The 17,633-nt window shown below is 52.1% G+C and overlaps 1 protein-coding gene across 1 annotated transcript in view; it reads right to left on the minus strand.

Annotated features, from left to right (window-relative positions):
• The window catches only part of COL13A1 (collagen type XIII alpha 1 chain), a 134,808-nt gene that overhangs the window by 65,135 nt on the left and 52,040 nt on the right, over positions 1-17,633 (minus strand). Inside the window, exons 4-8 of the mRNA XM_008048529.1 lie at positions 16,082-16,117; positions 10,896-10,946; positions 3,878-3,913; positions 3,060-3,086; positions 1,916-1,942 (exon numbers count right to left, since the gene is read on the minus strand). Coding sequence (XP_008046720.1) covers positions 1,916-1,942; positions 3,060-3,086; positions 3,878-3,913; positions 10,896-10,946; positions 16,082-16,096 — 156 coding nt within the window. The 5' untranslated portion in view covers positions 16,097-16,117. The remainder of the gene's footprint in view (positions 1-1,915; positions 1,943-3,059; positions 3,087-3,877; positions 3,914-10,895; positions 10,947-16,081; positions 16,118-17,633) is intronic.

Below are 17,633 nucleotides of genomic sequence, written 5' to 3' on the forward strand. Positions count from 1 at the left end.
CCTCATCCCTTTCAAAAGCCTCTTTCTCAGGAAAACTGTCTCTGCCCCTCAGCCTGGGTGAGGTTTCTGTTATACTGAGGGTCCTCAGAGCACTGGGGATTGCCTTTTGCAGCACTTATTGCAGGGCAATTTGCTGACTATGTGAGTGATTATTTTAAAGTATGTCTTCCCCACTAGCCACGGGATGCAAAGACAGTGTCTCTCTCGCTCCTATCTGTGTCCCTAGCACCTGGCACAGGGTCCAGCACATTTTAGGTAAATACTCAACAAAAATGAGATAAAGAAAGAAAGGGGCAGGGAGGCAGGGAAAGAGAAAGGGGTACACATAGGGAAGAAGGTGAGAAAATATGGAGGAAAGGGATTTGGGAACTGAGTCTGGATCTTGTTTTGGACATTCTCCAGCTGTGTGACTTCAGGCAAGTTACCTCAACTCTCTGAGCCTCAGTTTCCACAGTCATCAAAGGGGATATTAATAGGACCCGGAGCAAAGGGCTATGCTGAGGAAGAGAGGCGATCATACATGTCGGTGCTTAGCCAGTGCCCACTGCATAGCAAATCCTCAGGAAATGTTAGCTGCATCTGAGTCAGGAGGACAGGCTGAGGCCCAGGAGAGCTGGGGTACTGAGGGTCCCAGGGCAAGTTAGTAAGAGCTGAGGCTTAGCGCAGGCCTCCCAGCCAACACTCCTTCATCCCCTCCCCCTCCTCCCCTCCCTCCCTCCCTTCCTTCCTTCCTTCCTTCCTTCCTTCCTTCCTTCCTTCCTTCCTTCCTCCCTCCCTCCCTCCCTCCCTCCCTCTCTCCCTCTCTCCCTTCCTTGTTGGGGCTCGCGCTTTGTCGTCCAGGCTGGAGTGCAGTAGCACAATCACGACTAACCACAGCTGTCGCCTCCTGGGACTACAGGCACGCGACACCACGCCTGGCTTTTAAAAAAAAATTTTTTGTAGAGACAAAGTCTTGCTGTGTTGCCCAGCTGGTCTCGAACTCCTGGGCTCAAGTGATCTTCTCACCTTGGCCTCCCAAAGTCCTGGGATTACAGGTATGAACCACCATACCTGGTCCCTTTCCATTACCTGCCTCCCTCAGTGCCCCTGGCAGTGCCCCAGGCATGGGTCAAGGGTGTCTTCACACCAGCACTTGGAGAGAGAGAGAGACCCCGCCTCTGCTTCCCGTGCTGCTGAACAGGGATGGGAGGAGCCAGCCGTATTGCTCTCACCACCAGACACAAACTCCAGGCCCACCCGTCCTGTGGAACAGGAAGCGGTCCCTCACGATGCAGGCGTGACCTGGGGGAACTGGGGAGGCAGGAAGGCATCCCAGTCCAGGGCCCATTTGCTCTTAATGGCCTGCCAGTCCCTGCTGAGAACTGGCCCACCATGGCGGTGGGAAGCCCTTGACTCCATTCTGGAAGGGGTGGCCTGTGGCGAGAGCAAATTCCTTTCAGCAGCTCTGCAGAAGGGGAAGGAGCCAGGAAGAAGGTGTGCTTCTCCACCATGCCCAGTGGAACAGGAGCTCTGGTGTCTGGGGCAGAGATGGCACTGAGAGAAGGCGCAAGGCCTCAAGGAACACCAGGCCCCGCAGAAGCAGCCTCTCCTAGAGGAACTGACCCAGTGAGTGGATGTCGGCTTCCCTTGCAGGCCCATGCAAATGTGGTCTGGGAGCCCTGAGCTGGCCACTGACCTCCGCATGCTGCCAGCCAGCGTGGGCTCTCTCTAGACCTCCCTTCTCAAGCACTGCCCATCTCACCTCCCTGCCTTCATGTGAGGATCCAGGGCATGTGGTTGTACACAGCTGGGGAGTGGCCAGGACGGGCGGCCACTCCCACTGTCCCTGTCAGTCCCCCTCTGTCCATCTGTGCCAGTTCCCCCTCCACCCAAGCCTCCCATCCCGTCTCGGAAGGCAGGGAAGCTGGGCTCTTACCATCTCCCCTTTGGGTCCGGGGTGGCCCTGGAAGGAGAAACGGGTGAGTACCGGGGACACTGTTTGCAGCCCGGAAGCCCCACATGCTCCTCCCCACCACCAGCCTCCATTTGCACATTCTGTCCTTCCTCACACAGTCACTCATCTGCTCAGTGCCTAAGCTTCCAACTCAGTGTGGTCGCCACTCATTCGCTGCCCTTGCTGGCCTTACTAGGTGCTGCCTGCCCTTTAGAGGAGAGCAGAGGTTGGGGTGGTTGCCCTGGGCCCCAACCTTCACCCTGTCCACGCTCCCAGGACGGCGCTAGGAGACGCCCAGTCCTGCGACATGAGTAGACACCACGAGGGCCCCCTGGGCTGCACTGAGCTCACTGGTCTGCAGTTGAGGAGTGACCAGGAGGCACCTGGGACCCCCACCTACGAGAGGCGAGTGGTGGGGTGAAGCTGGGTTATTGGTGAGGTCACATTACATTCACCTAATGCCTTCACCTATGGAGGTCTCCGAGGGCTTTGGAGGAGTCAAGCTCCCTTCCAGTTCCCTCTTTCCTAGGAATGGAAAGAAGGCCTCCTTTCCCCATGGATATTTGTGTCAGGGGACCAAGTCTGAAAGATTGAAGCAAACAAACAGAGGAGCTATGGCGGGTAGTGGTCTCCACGTGGACTTAGGCATGCGTGTGGAGTCTCCGATTAGAAGGGAGACCTGACCCGGAGGCAGGCAGGAGGTACAGGAGGCATCTCAGTGGTGCTGGGAGCAAGCACAAGTATGTGCACGAGGGCCCAGGCTCTTTGGAACCAGCCAGATGACCTCCGCCGGGGCGGGCAGCTGTCCTCTCCCTTCTCAGCCTCCACTCTGCCTGCCACCTCCGTGCCTTCTCCCCACCTCACAACAAATCACCATATTCTAGGAATGGCTCTTGCTCCAGAAAGCCCAGCTTGGTGGCTGTGAACTTGTGCTCTGGGCCTGCTGAGGTCAGGGGTGACTCATGCAAATAGCTACCTTTCCTTCCCACCTCAGCCCAGGCATTTTCTTTCTAGGTAAAGCAAGTTCCAAAGAGTCAGTGTCTTGCAGAAGGACTGAGAGACCTGGAGTTACTGACCTGGACCAAGTAGGGGGAGGAACCCACAGTCCAAGATGGGGTCCACTTACCGGTTTGCCATCTAGCCCTATGGGACCCTGAAACCAGAAAGGCGAGACATAAAGACTAAGCATTACAGGCCTCCTGCCAAAGAGGCTCCTGGGGCAGTAGTTAGGAGCCTCTGGGATCCAACAAGTTAGGGTTCAAGTCCCTGCTTGTAACGTGACCATGGGTAAGCCCAAGCCTCAATTTTCCATCTCAACATGGGACTAAGAATAATAGAACTTTCCATGAAGGGTCCTAGTGAGGAGAGAATGAGATGCTGGATGCCAGGTGCCTGGAATAAGGGAGAACTCAGTGGGTGGCATCACTATTAACGTCAAAGAAGTCTTCCTTACCCCAAGTGGAGAGGGAATAATGTATTCCTAGAAACCAGGGGGTGGGCAGCATTGAGACCTGGAGAAAAGGGAACTAGCTGCTCCCCCTTCTCTGCCTCTCAAAACCTGTCCTACGCCCTATAGGCAGGGATCCAAGGATATCCAGAAGGCCACCCCACTGCCTCCTCCATGGTGGACCCCCTCTCAAAGCCAGGTCAGAGACTGAGTTTAGGGTGTGGCTATGTCATGCGGGGGCTGGTCAGCCTGACTTCACTCGAGTGGCTCCTGTCCCACTGCCCCTTTATTTGTATTTATTTCCCTGTGTCTATTTCTCGGACCATGAGCCGAGCTACTCTCCTGGGTTGATGTCCAGGAAAGGCTGCAGAAGTAGGTCCTTCATGACCAGGGCTTGGAAGGGGAAGAGCGGCATCAGGGCTGATTTTGGATGAAGTTTAACCCAACCAGGCTCAGAGACCACCTAGAACACAGCTAACCTCAGCCTTCCTACTTACCGGAAACCCAGGAAAACCTCGAGTGCCTGGTTGACCCTGAAAAGAACAGCAGAACGTGAGGATGAGGAAGGAGGAGATGCAGCTAATCTCTTGATCCTGGGTCCTCCTTGCCCCCAGCCCTCCGACCCTTGAGTGATTGTTGGTGGGGAACACTCACCACAGTGAGCTGGTGGGGAGGAGAAAGATGGGAATGTGGGCCATCATAGGAAATTCCTGCAGGGGCCAGGGGTGGGGAAAGAAACAAGGAGGGGGCCAGATTCCTTTGGGTCTACTTCTAGGAAGCAGCCTCTGGGGAGCTCCTTGCTGCTGCGGGTGCTGGTTTGTAAACAGATGGGACAGCGAGGACAGTAGGGACTCGGTCCACAGCACACCAAACTCCTGGACTGAGGTCCTCTAAGTCCTTTTTATTTATACAATCATTGCTCAAGGCCACTTATCTGAGGAGGGTTTGGAGATCTGCAGATAGCAGAACTTGACCTTTGAAATGTGTTTTCAGGCTAGAAAAGATCAGGTTGCTCACGTTCTTCTCACCGTGGCCAGCAGGCTTCTCCTATCAGTTGGGAAATCTCTGGACCCCTCAAACTTTCTGGGACACAGAGAAATCCATGCCCCCTTTCCTGAAGGGGCAGAGTGTAATGCAGATATACATTCAGGCTGGAGACAAGACGCGGCAGGTTCACTGATCATAGTCCACTGGTTCATGATCAAGATTCAGGAAAAAAGAGACACGCTGGGGTTGGAAGAAGCACGGGGTTGGGGAGGGTGACCAAGAGGTCAAGGGTAATAGCTAAGAAATTTGAGTCTCATTACTCTCCTTCTCAAGAAGCAGCAAGGGCTCCTTTCTACTCATTCAGGCCCTCTTCAATCTTGTCTCAATTAACCATGTCAGCTTCCTTTTCTGCTATATCTTGCCACAAACATGTCTAGCTCTTAGCTTGGGGACTCCCATGGAGTCTTCCGAGCATGAGCTTTTGAGTCTAGGAGACTGACCTCCAATCCGGCCTCCACCAATGGTGGTCGTGTCACTCTCAGCAAGTTGTCTGACCTCCCTGAGCCTCTGTTTTCCTTGTATGTAGAATGAGGACAATGATATAACCTCATAGGATTGTTGAATTGCATTAAATGATGTTTGTAAAGCTGTTGAAACGGTAGCTGCCATTATTGGATGTGTTGAATTGAGCAGAACAGATAAATTCCCGAATAAAGTAAGGTTGCTTTTGAGCCCAATATATCTTGGAATCAGTGGAGGTTTGTCTTTGTCAAGCAGTAGCTCCAGAATCAGATCCTATCCAGAGGAGTATTTCTGCTGTGACCCTAACACATCTTCAGGCTGCTCGGGTCCTCCTTGAAGCCATGGACATGCGAGCCCTGCACCCTGTGTTCAAGGAACATGTCAGTCCGTCTGGCTGGGTGGGGTGGGGGTCCTGCCGTCAGGGTGGGTGCGCTGGCTTGGTAGTGAGCGACTGAAGTCCACTGCAGGCTCGGGATGGGCTCGTGGCAGTCATTCAGAGGGGCAAGCGGGAGGAGATGCTCCTCGTGCATCAGAAGGGCCCCTGGCTTTTCTCCTCTCAAGGATAAGTGATGCTAAGAATAGCACCAAGGAGAAAACCCGGAAACTATGCAATGTAATCTCTGAAACCTCTCCGTGTAAGCTTTCTGTAAACTACTCTGAACACAGAGAGGCCTGAAGAAAAGGTCAGGAGGAGAGGATTCCAAGAAACAACTTCAAGTCCCACTTGGGCCGATGTTTACATGGTAGGGATAATCACACGGTTTGCTAATGACAGAGCCGCTCTGGTCGCAGGATGCATCTCTTCAAGCCAGGGCCAGCTCCAGGGCTAACCGAGGCTTTTTTAGGGATCTTAGGAAGAATGTTGTCACTGACCAAATGGAAACTGGGACTCCACTTCCTGGAGCAGCCGGCCTGGGGACAGCACTTGGGGAGACTTGCAACTGGATTTTAATTTGTATCTCTTCAATTATACCCCGAGGTTAGACTCTCTTCCAGTGTTTATTAATCAGTCTTATTTATTTGTGAACTGCCTGTTTGTATTATTTACCAATGTTTTCTATTAGGCTGTAAAAAAAAAACCCAACTTTTTCCTGCTGATTTGAGTAAAGCTCTTTGTCAAGAACAGTAAGTCTTCGATAGTCATGTAAGTTGCAAACATTTTTTCCAATTTGTCAATTTGATTCTGTCATATAGACGTTTTACATTTATGTAGACAAAAAAAATCTATGGCTTTTGGGTTTTATGCCAGGTCCCCAGTTCAGAATTATAAAACATTCACTCATGCTTTGTCTTATATCTTATGGTTTCAATTTTACATCTAAGTATTTTATTCATTTGGAATTGATTCTCATCTGATGAGTGGGTAGAGATTCAGCTTTTTGTTTGCTTGCTTTAGAAAAATCACTTTCTTTCATTTTATCTTTTTCTAATGGATTATCAGTTGCTCTGCATTGTTTCCAGAACAATCTATCTTTCTCTTCCTATTGTGAAATGAAGTCTTTAACAGGTACCCAATTCCCATAAAGCACTTGGCTTTATTTCTGGGCTCCTGCTCTGTTTTGTTCGTTTGTTTGCTGTAATTGCTTTTATATGCAGCTTAATTGCTTTTGATAGCTGGTAGAACAACTAGTTTCCTTCTCTCCTGTCTTCCTTACTCTATTTCTTTCACAATTTTTCTGATATTCTTAGAATTTTTATTTTTTAAATGAAATTTAATATTATTTTATTGGACTCCTAACCCCATAAAAATGTACGAGGATTAGGATCACATTAAGTTTATAGATAATAGGTTTATTTGTAGATTAATTTATGGATTAATAGCACTTCCTTCTATACAAGAACAAAAGAGATAAGCTTTATATTGATCTCTGAAATCTGCCCCTTAATTCAAGGCCAAGGCAGAAAGGTAGCCAAAGGGATCCCCACTTCTGAAAGTGAACCTCTACGTCTCCTCCTCCCAGTCTTCCTCCTCCCTGCAACATATGCAGACTGGTTGGAAAAAGCCTACCAGATAGTCTCCCTTCCCTCTTATCTGACCCTCCCCAAAGAAGATCAGTCGTGTATCTGCCCAAAACCCGCCTCCTTTTGCCTCCCCTCAACTCCAAGTCAGTACTGACTGACAAGACTCAGTGCTGGTAAATGTTTAGTCATCGGCTGGGTGGGAAAGGGTGGGCGAGGAGAGCCCTGCTTGACAATGTCTGTGGTATAAGTACTCCCACCATTGCCAATTTCAAGCTATGAACGTGAGGTCGCCAAACCCAGTTGGGAGGAGGTGTGCACCATCCACACCTGCAAGTTATCTGAGCCAGCTCCAGGGCACCCGGCGATCTATCTCCAGCAGCCAAGGGACAGCTTCTCTTGGGCATTACTAAGCCATCTCAAATTCACCATTCTCAAATTAAACTCGTCTTTCCTGGTAAAATCTGCTCTTCCTTCTGGGGAGGGTACTCTATTCAAGTCAGAAATGTGGAGTCATCCTGAACTCCTGCTTCTCCCTCAATCCCCATTTTTATCATCTCAAAATCCCATCCACTGCATCCCCAAATCCCTTGACACTGCAGCCCTCCAGCCTAGGCCTCCTGGTTCTGCCCCAGTCTGGCCCCGGGTTATTGCAAGTGCCTTCCAACTAGCTGCCACCCGCAGCCTCTTCTCAATGTGCTCCACGCTAGCACGGGCCAGACCACTCAACCTTTTAAAACTGCAAACCTGATCATGTTTCTCAACAGCCTAACATAACCCAAGAACTCTTAGCACCCTCAGAACAAAGCCCGACACCTGCACATAGTGTATGAGCTCCTCACAGGTCCTTGACAGCAGTTTAGTTATTCCTTCCTCTGGGAAGCCTTCCCTACCTCTCCCCATTCTCTAAGTCCAGTGCCCCACCCCCCACCCTCATGTCCCACAGCTCCTGGACCATTCCCTGCCTTAGCACTCACTGTCTGTGTTGTAAGAAATTATGGGATCGCTGGTCCCTCCCACTAGATAATGAGCCTGAAGGGTTAAGCAGGCTGAGGTCAGGTTTCCACTGTCTACCCAGTTCCCAACATGCACTGGGCTCCTAATAAATACTAACATGAATTGAGTGAATTGAGACACACTCGATAGGTGTGCCCGCCAGGTGTGGGGAGGCTCCTTGGATGAGGGCTGGCAGTTCAGATGGCTCCTGGCTCCTGCAGAGAAGCTGTGGAGCTCAGGGAGGGAGCAGGCCTCCTTTGAGAATGGGGCATTTCCTAGGCATTTGCAGATCACGTGCCCAGGGCTTCCTTGGGTGTCCAGCCTCCCTCGCTTTCATGCAACTACTTCAAAACTCAACCTGCCCAGACACTCTCTGCACCAGCATCTTGCTTCATGGGAATATGAACCCTCCATCTCCAAAGTGCTTGGATGGTTCTCCTTTTGCCTGGACCATTTATCAAGCACCAAGAGGAGAGGCAGATGGCCCCAAAGAGCAGCAAGGCTGGTTCTTATTAGCAGCATTTATTCTGGGCGCTTCTCTGCTGAGTGGAAAGCCACATGTTCCCCATCATTCCCAGCCACCGCCAAAGGCGCCCACTTGACCTCTACCCCTTAATGAATGGACCCTTTGTCTTCTCCCCCGACCCCCCATTCCCTGCTCCCACCAACTCAGGGCAGCTTCCTGGGAGGAGCTGGGGGGTCGCCACTGCGGTATAGTGGAGACTCAGCAGGGGTGGTCTGACCCACAGGGCGATGGGGGCCAAAGTCAGAGGATGCTGGGCTTGCTCAAGACTCCTGGTGCCATAAAACCTTTCCTGGTGCCAACACAGGCACCCACCAGGAAAGCTTTTTTCTCCTGAAGTAAATATGCCTTTAAACAGTAGAGCTTTCAAGCATGGAAAAGGGTATTGGGACAAGAATGCAGGCTGTGGAATGAGGCCGACCTGGCCAAACCCAAGCTCCAGCACCTCCTAACTGGGTGACCACAATTAGGAAACTCTCAGTTCTCTTATCTGTAAAATGGGCTGGTGGGGCCTGGCTCACAGCTATGAGGGAGGATCGGAGAAGATCTAGCGTGTGATAGGTGCCCAGGAGCCAGAAGCCATCACTGTCACCTGAATAGAAGTTCCTTTTCACCACTGGAATCAAATCCAGTGCTGTGGGTATGATTCTGATTGGGCTATGTGTGCTGGGCAGATCCCAGGAGGAGTGGAGACAGACCACTGTCTCAGTACAACTCCAGTAGTGGAGCCTGTTCGACCACTCTTTGGTAGCCTGTGGACATGGCTTCCTGAAAGAGCGTTAGAGGACCAGCATGATCCACACAACAGTTCATCTTCAGTCAGACCAGAAGGCAGACAGAGATGGCGGCCAAGGGTAGGGCCTGTATTCTCTGTTACTCCCCAGTCCTAATAGACCAGGAGTGGTCCTCACTGTTGGAGCCTGGGGAGGTGGGGGGAAGCACTGCCTTCTTGTGTTCTATCCCTCCCACCATCACCTTCATCAGGGACAACTGGGCCCAGGGAACCCATGTTGTACACAGGAAGCCTGAAGCCCATCGGGCCAGCTGTAGTGGGAGGCCAGGGATGCATGTGACAGCGACACCACGCCTGGCCAGCCTATTACAGCAATGGGGGTCAGAGGGAAGACTGTAGCCACATGACCTGGCTGAGTGATCAGCTCCCAGTGTGGCCACACACCAGCCCTATGACTCTGGGCAAGTCACTCAACCTCTCTGTGCCTCGGTTTCCTTATCTGTAAAACGGAGATCTTCATTCCTACTTCACACTGTTCTTGTGAGAATTAAGTGAGTTAATATGTGGAAAAGTGTTCAGATGTGGCCTGCCACAGAGTAAGTGCTAAGTGTCAGTCCTTAGCGTTGTCATTATGGTCAAAGTCCAGAAGAAAGCCTTGCTCGGAAGGCTATGTCCACTCAGCCCAGGACGGTTGAAATGCTGCCTCTGGTCCAGCACCTGGCCTGTCTACCAGCCTGGCTCACCTGTCCCTCTCTTATCTTCCTGCATGAGCTCCACTTCATGCTCCCAACCCTCATCTTGGCCCCTCCCTTGGATGTAACTTAGCAAGGTGTCTTTGACTCTCCTGCTTCCTGCTGGCTCTCTCTGTTGAAGGCAGGAGCATGGGCAGGATGGGCTTCCTCCCTCCATGGGGCTAGCCTCAGTCTCCCTGAGGCTAGCCCTCTACTCCCCGCCCCGTTACTGGGCATGGAGGGCAGGAAAAGTGCAGAACATGAAGCTGGCAGCCTGCTACTGCGGGGAAAGCCAGGGTGCCAGGGCTCCATAATTCTAATCCTGTCTCAGCCTCTACACAGAGGACACTGGCCAAGCCCCTTTCCCTTCTTTGGCATCAACTTCCCCTTCTGAGAGGGCTGTGTTAGCCCATCCCTGGGGTCCTTTCCATGCGGACATGGGTGATTTTGTTGAAGCCCGATAGTATGATACTCAGGGAAAAGCAGCCAGCCCTTCTTCCCACAGCCATGCTATGTTGCGGGCTACATGGCCCATACCCCCCTTCAGTCCTTAAGGAAGCACATCTGAGGGAAGCCTCATTGATCTTCCCAAGCTCCTGGCCACTGGGTGGAGGGTGCTAACTAACATACAAAGGCGCCTGTGAGGGTGCGTGCTGGGCTGGGCCTCTGGCAAGACCAGGAGTGGATGTCTGGGTCCTTGAATTTGGGCTCCGTGTCTACTCCAGGGCTTCCAGAAACCAAGGTTTGTTCCTGCGAAAGCTGGGGTATCCCATCTCCCTTCTACCTGTAAACAGCAAGGCCGCCTCGCAGCTGCTGTTGTTCGTGGCTGGAGGGCAGGCCCTTCAGAACCCTACCAGGAGGCTGTAATTTAGGTATATTTAGTCAAACCACTTTCCTTAACATCAACATCAGCACCCAGGCCTGGTCAGGCTGACCACATCACATGTGGCAGCTGCCACACCCAGAGGTGCATCTGGGCACTCACCCCTCGTCCCCCACAAAAGCCCTTTGCATTGACCCTCCCAACCCCCCACCACACCCTGAAGAAGAGCAAAACAACTTACAGGGGGGCCGCGGGGACCGATGATGGACAGCCCAGCATCTCCAGGGGCCCCCTGTGGGGAGAGAGGGGGGAGACAGAGGGGCACGGAGAAGAGGGGCAGGAAAGAGAACAAAAGGGAAAGGGCTGGCAGGGGGCAGGGGCGGGATGCCAGCCCCACCGCACAGAAGGGCGAGAAGGAGGTCAGAGGATACAGAGGACCGTAGAATGACAGCAGAGGAAGCACAGAGGGGCACAGATGGCACGTTCAGGAAGAGTTGAGAAGGGAGCGAGAAGAGGTGTGAGCGGAAGTACAGGATGTGGAGTCCAGGGAAAGGAGGACGGTGGGACCCCAGGCCGGGAAATAAGGAGAATGGGATCCATTGGAGAGGTGGGAAAGAGAGAAACAGGGAGGGAGGGGAGACTTGGCGAGGTTGCCCAGGCCCGAGTCTCACCCCCAAGCCCTGCTCAGGGCACGTTCCAACCCACCTCAGCACACAGGTGTCAAAGCTCCCCAGGCCTCCCCAACCCAATCCCCAAATGCCAATCTGGCCACGCACTTCACAGTGGCTCTGAGCGTGGGGACACAAGACACACACTTGCTATGTGGGCCCAGAGGTCCTGAGCCTGAAAGGTTGAGCTGCCCCAAATTTCCTAGTCCTGGTTTGAGAATGACATAGAGGGGTTAAGGCTGGAGTGGAATATTCAGCTTCCGAGAAGATGGTGGGTGTTGCCGGGTGAGGAGCTCAAAGCACCATGAAGGGTGGCTGAGCTAGTTAGATAAGGACCCTGTGTGTGTGTATCAGGGGGTCAGCAGGAGGGTGAAGGAAGGTGAGGGAGAGAAGTGGCACTCTGGCAGAAAGGCAGGCTACCCTGTCCCACCAGCCTTCTGCCCCTCCTAGCAGAGATAGGCAGGGCAGTGAAAAAGCCCAGGGACCTGAGTTCAAGGTCTTAATCTGCCGGGCACATCACGGAACCTGTCTGAGCACACACGCTTCCTCTGTGAACAGGGATACCCAGAGCTTCTCTGCTGCCCTGATGGGAAATGCATTTTGTAAAATGTCATACCTCACAGGCAGGTGATTTAAAATTAGTAATTATTTGTCATTGTGATGATAAATAATTTTTACACAAGGCAGGATAGTGTAATGATTAAGAGCCAGAATGCTTGGGTTTGAAGCCCAGCTCTGTTCCCTATAGCTGTGTGACCTTGAGCAAGCCACTTAACTTCCTGTGCCTGTTTCCTCATCTGTCCCACAGGGATAATAGCATCTGTCTCACAGGGTGAATGTGAACATTTCAAAAGATAACGTAAAGGGCATAAAATAATATCTGACCCCTGGAAGTAATCATGAGTCTCTCTCTTGGGCAGTTGAGCTGGGGCCAGGGTCTGGGGGACACGACTGACAGTCTTATTCCATTTGGAGGACAGTACAGCAAGGTGGTTAGGAGCCCCAGATGGAAGCTGAGTCACACCTGACTTCCATCCAGCTCTGCGGCTTTCTAACTGTGTGGCCTGGAGCATGTAACTTTGCCTCTCTGTGCCTCATGTAAATGGGAATATTCAAGCTTCCCTGAAAAGGTTGTGTCAGAGTTAATTGGCAAAATAGAGGCAAAATACTTAAAACTGCTCCTGACACAGTTTGCATTTAATATGTGATAGAGGCAATTATTATTGTTGCCATTGTTGTTACTTTGGAGACAGGAGGCTATATTGCAGAAATACTGCAATGTTCAGGCAAGGAAGTATCGAGTTGGCCGCCAGGAGGACTAGCCCCTGCTCGCCACTATTGCTATGGGACCTGGGGCCAGTCCCAGCCCTTCTCTGGGCATCAGTTTCCTCATCTGTAAAACGAGCTGGTTCGATATGTTGAGCTCTGAAATCTCTCAAGTTGACCCAGGGTTGATGTTCCAGGATGGCTTCCTGGGCTTCTGTCTTCTCAAGGGATTCTACTCCATAATCCTGGGGGTCCCCTAGGGCTTTGCCAGTTACATGAAACAGCAATGGGGTCCTCTCCTTGCCTTGGGGAAGGGGGATGCCTAGATGGGAACAGAGCCATGCGGCCACATACAGTCACAGCAGGGCAGGGGAGAAAATCCAGGACTATCGCCCAGGAATCCCAGCTCTTAGGAAACTGGGCTGGAGAGGCTTTGAGGGCAGCACAGGCCTTGCCAGCACCCTCTGCTGGGGCCTCTGTGGATGAGGAGTGCTGAGAGGTCCCCTCAAGAGTCTACTGTGGAAGAGGAGACTGGGTGCAGGGCAGAAGGGGAAAGTGTGGACTCACCTTCTCGCCTGGTTGGCCCTTTACTCCCTGGGCCGCCACATGCAACACAGGGTGCAGGGAAGAAAGAGGGAGGGAGAGAAAAAAGAAAGGATGAGAGAGAGGTACCAACACAAGAACCCGTGTTCGTGGCACAAGGACCAAACACAAGAAATCACCGTGAAATAAGAAACAGAACAAAACACAGATGCTGACACATGACAGGTCCCAAGTCCAACAAGCCCAGTGTGTGGAATGCTATTGTTTCACTCCATGCAGCCCACCATTCCAGATAGCTGAGAGAGAGACAGTGGCTGGGGCTGCAAGAAGCTCTCTTGAAGCAGGTCTGTGAGACAGAGAGAGAGAGAGAGAGAGAGAGAGAGAGAGAGAGAGAGAGAAGAGCACGTGCACATAAGAGAGAGAGAGAGAGAGAGACAGGGAGAGGAAGAAAGACAGAGAGACAGAGAAACAGAGAGAGAGAAGGAGAGAGAGACAGACAGACACAGAGAGACAGAGAGAGAGAGAGAGACAGAGAGGCTGAGAAAACAAACAAGACCCCACCCAAGTCAGGAAATCTGTCCCAGAAGTCATGGCTCTAGCTGGCCAGGGCAGTCTGAGGTGGGGGTGGGGGTGGGGGTGGGGAAGAATTCCCTAGGACTGGGAGGTGATGGTGGTGTCTAGGAGGCTTGCAGGTCCAGCTGAGCACAAAGAGCAAAGCCTTGCTGAGCTCGACAAGTCTGCAGTCTTTAGAGCTGGCCAGGTAAGGCAGAGGGAGGGGCATAGAGAAACGTGGGAAGACAGAGGCTGGAGGGATGGAGCATGGGTCAGCCATGCAGAGGAAGCTGGGTAGGCAGCCAAGGGTCCCTTGTAACCATAGTGACCAGTGGATGGACAGTCCCGATCCATCCCACTCTGGACAGAATAGAGGTGCCACCTCTGCTGAACCACAGGGATGACCCTGGAATCTCACCCACTGGCCACCCTAGTCCTTATCAGGTGGCTCCTGCCAGACTCCCTCCAGGGCAGCCAAATGGGCCCATTGTCACATTTAGAATAGCATCAGCAGGGTGAAAGTCCCAAGGTAGCTTGAAAATAGTCTTGCCTAGAAGGAGGTGGGGAGACCTCCTGCCACTCCCCTTCCTCTTCCCTGCTGCAGTGATGGACACTTCCTGGGGGGAGATGCCCACGGGGGCCCAAGAAGGAGGGCAGGAAAGGGGAGGCCACTTTGCCTTCTGTGGGCTTCCTTGCAGGCCAGCCCTACCCACTGCAACTCTGGGCAGGGGCTCCTGGAGCTCGCCTATCAGGAACAAGGACTTTGGGGTCCCAGACAGCTTGGGTACAGAATCCAATTCCACCCCCATCTTGGGTACATTGAGTCTAACATCCTCATCCATAAAACAGTTCTCAGAGAGCTCTGGAGGAGATGGCCCAGCTCAGGCCCACACACAGTAAGCCCTGGGGAAGGGATGGCTTAATTACTCTGCTGGGGTGAACTCGGGGTCTGGAATTAGAGAACCAAAGCAAAGCAACAGGGCCAGACAGAAATCCCACAGTGCTCCAGTCTGGGAATATAGTGAGAGGGCTTCATGTGGGGCTCCCAGGAGCCTTCATGCCTTAACAGGCAGAACTTGAGGCCCTGGGAAGCTAAAGCTCTGTGACATGGGACACTCATCCTTAGCTCTGAAATGTCCCAGGCCTCTGGGGCGTCATCCTAAGGATCAGACCCTTCTCAGAGCTGGAATGCCAATGGGAGTGGGTAGGAGAGAGTGGCGAGTAACCTTGCCAGGGTCAAGAACACAAGCTTAGAGTCTGGCTGTCTGGGTTAAAGCCCCCGCTCAGACACTTCCTGGCCATGTGGCCTTGGGAAAGACATCTAACTTCTAAGCCTCAGTTTTCTCATCTGAAAAATGGGAGTGGGAACCGTGTCTACCTCATGCAGTTCTTACAAGGATTGAATGAGCTCATCTCTGTGAGACTGTTAGCACAATGCCCAGCGCACAGTCAGCACTCACAAGTGTTAGTTGGGATGTGGATGCCTTTCAACCTCACTCCAGGCATGCAAATTTACACAAGGATGCCACACCCACACCTAAGATCGACCCCAGCCTGGGAGGTGAAATTCTGAGGCAAAGCCAGAAGTGACATGTAAGAGGGCCTTAGGAACCAGGGTGGAGGCAGGGGCTGATGGCCGGTGGGAAGTTAAGAGTCAGACAGAGAGAGTAGTTCAGGTCACATCCTAGACAAAGCTGGGTAGTGGTGAGGCCAGAGCGTGGTCATTGCTGCCTTAGGCTGCAGCCTTTCTAGCCCTTAAGAGAACACCATCCTAAAGCTACCCAAAGCCATCATCCCAAAGCTGGGGACTCAGGGCTTGCTGCTGACAGTCCCATTTCTGGGAAACAGTCTCCCCATCAAATATTCTCATCTCCCTTGCTCCATCTTCATTTTCCAGCGGGAAACTGGAAGGGTTTAAACTCTCAGCCTCCGCATGAGTATGTGAAGCCCCCACCTAGAATCAAGCCCCATCTTCATCATCTTTTAGCACATCTCTGTCTACAGAAGACATCTCCGGAAACTCTGGCTCCATTGAGGGGTGGCTGGAGGAGCAGCTATAATCTGAGGGAGAACTGCCAACTTTGGGGGTATGGAGTAGGAATCTTCCCAGTTTTGAGGCTCAGGTATGTGATTAGCAAAGAGCTTTGTTCATGCAACTTTCTTGGATTTTTCCCTTGCCGTGGCAGCTCTTTGGAGAACAAAGCCACACTGTGAGGTCTGAATGACTGGGATAAAGCTGCTTCCCTGTCTCTTCCTGAAGCAAACTAGCACCTCGGAAGGAAGAGTGCTAACCGCTCCTTGGGGTAGGGGTAGACCGCACCTTGCTATGGCTTAGAGGACAGGCCAGCGTGGAGAAGCAAGCAATGGCCACCCAAGAGGTGCAAACGGACCAACTCACCACACGTCCAGGCATCCCAATGGCACCTTTGTCCCCCTGGCAATGAAGGAGGCAGAAACAATCAGATATGGCTGGAACCAGGCCAGTGTATGAAGGACCCCATGGACTAGCTGTGCCCCAAATCAGCTTGTCTGTCACTGGGATGATATCCCATGTGATGCCGAAGAGTCATGTGGATACACTTCCCATGTGGCCCCCAAGGACAGTTCAGTGGGTGGCCACCTCTATGGCTATCTGCACTCAGGCATGGTCTTGTGGAAAGAGCACTAAAGTAGGAGTCTGGTTCTCAGCCTGGGCCTCAGTTTCTCTATGTGTTTCCAAGGGCCTTGATCCCTTAGACTTCTGCAGTTGGAATCTATTCCAGCAATGACCAGGATATGCCTCATCTTCCTTGCGCTCAACTCCAAGGCGCAGAGCAGGGTGACTGGCAGCTCCCGTGACAGACGGGTGAATCACTTCCCTGAGTCTGTCCCTGCCAGAGCTGACAGGCAGTGGTCCTCCTCCCATCCCTTGTTCAAGAGAGCTACAGAGGAGTCTTTCTCCACTCCTCCCTCCTCCAGCACTGACAGGAAGGACCGGGAGCCATGTGGATTCAGCCGCATCACGAGTTTCAGCTGCTCTGAGGACATTGCTTTGTTTTGTAGCCAGGGGTTACATCTTCTCACTCTGGAAATCTGCTTATTAAGTTTTGTTCCTCCCTCTTTTGGTAGAAAATATTTTTTTGTAATCATACGCATGCAGACATCATAAAATCTGGGGTGGGGCTTGGGGTTTGCTGGGAGCCTGGAAGGATGGAAAACAATGGGGTATGGAAAATAAGATGGCGTTTGTCCGGCCTGCTGGGCAGGAGAAAACTGGGTGAGCATTTCTGGGGTGTCTCTGCATCTGCTGACCTCACTGAGGCAAAATGCCTTGAGGCGCAATTAGTATCCCAAGATGTGTGTGGGATACACCCAAAAATAGCAGTCAGCTCGGAAATTAGGCTCTTGTTACACATACATGGCCAAGACCCATGGTGACTTTGAGTAAAACATTCTACTCTTGCTGAAGAATGGCAGGATAGCAGTGTTCATTATCAGCGCTGACTGTTTCCTGAGGATCCGCTTCTGTTGCATGAATGAAATAAGAGTTTCTCTCTCATGGGCTACTGGGAGGATCTAGGCTGGTGCCTGGCACTTGGTAAGTGCTGGGTCATTGGCATCTGCTAGCTTAAGCCCAGCACAGTCTCGGGCAAGTTACACGCAAGTTTCTACTTCACAACTTTTGCATTGGAAGATAGAGACCGGCATCTCAAATCTTTTCCCAGGTGCCTTCATGCGGAAGCATGAACAGGACCATGACCCACAGATCCAAGTCCCTGCCCTGCCTGCTAAGAATCCCTGGCTGGTGCTGGTTGTTGGCTGTGGCAGCCCATGGTCCACTCACTCTTGGGCTTTTGAATGATATTTCAGGCTGTGTGTTTTGGTTTCTTTTTCATTTCTTTTTTAGAACTAATGCTCTTTGCAGTCCTGGCCATAAAATGCTCGGGTTAGGGGCAGGCATGGAATGGCCA

The sequence above is a fragment of the Carlito syrichta genome, unplaced genomic scaffold, assembly GCF_000164805.1.
Source record: "Carlito syrichta isolate Samal-C Ts95f unplaced genomic scaffold, Tarsius_syrichta-2.0.1 Scaffold47093, whole genome shotgun sequence".
In the NCBI taxonomy this organism is placed as follows: Eukaryota; Metazoa; Chordata; class Mammalia; order Primates; family Tarsiidae; genus Carlito; species Carlito syrichta.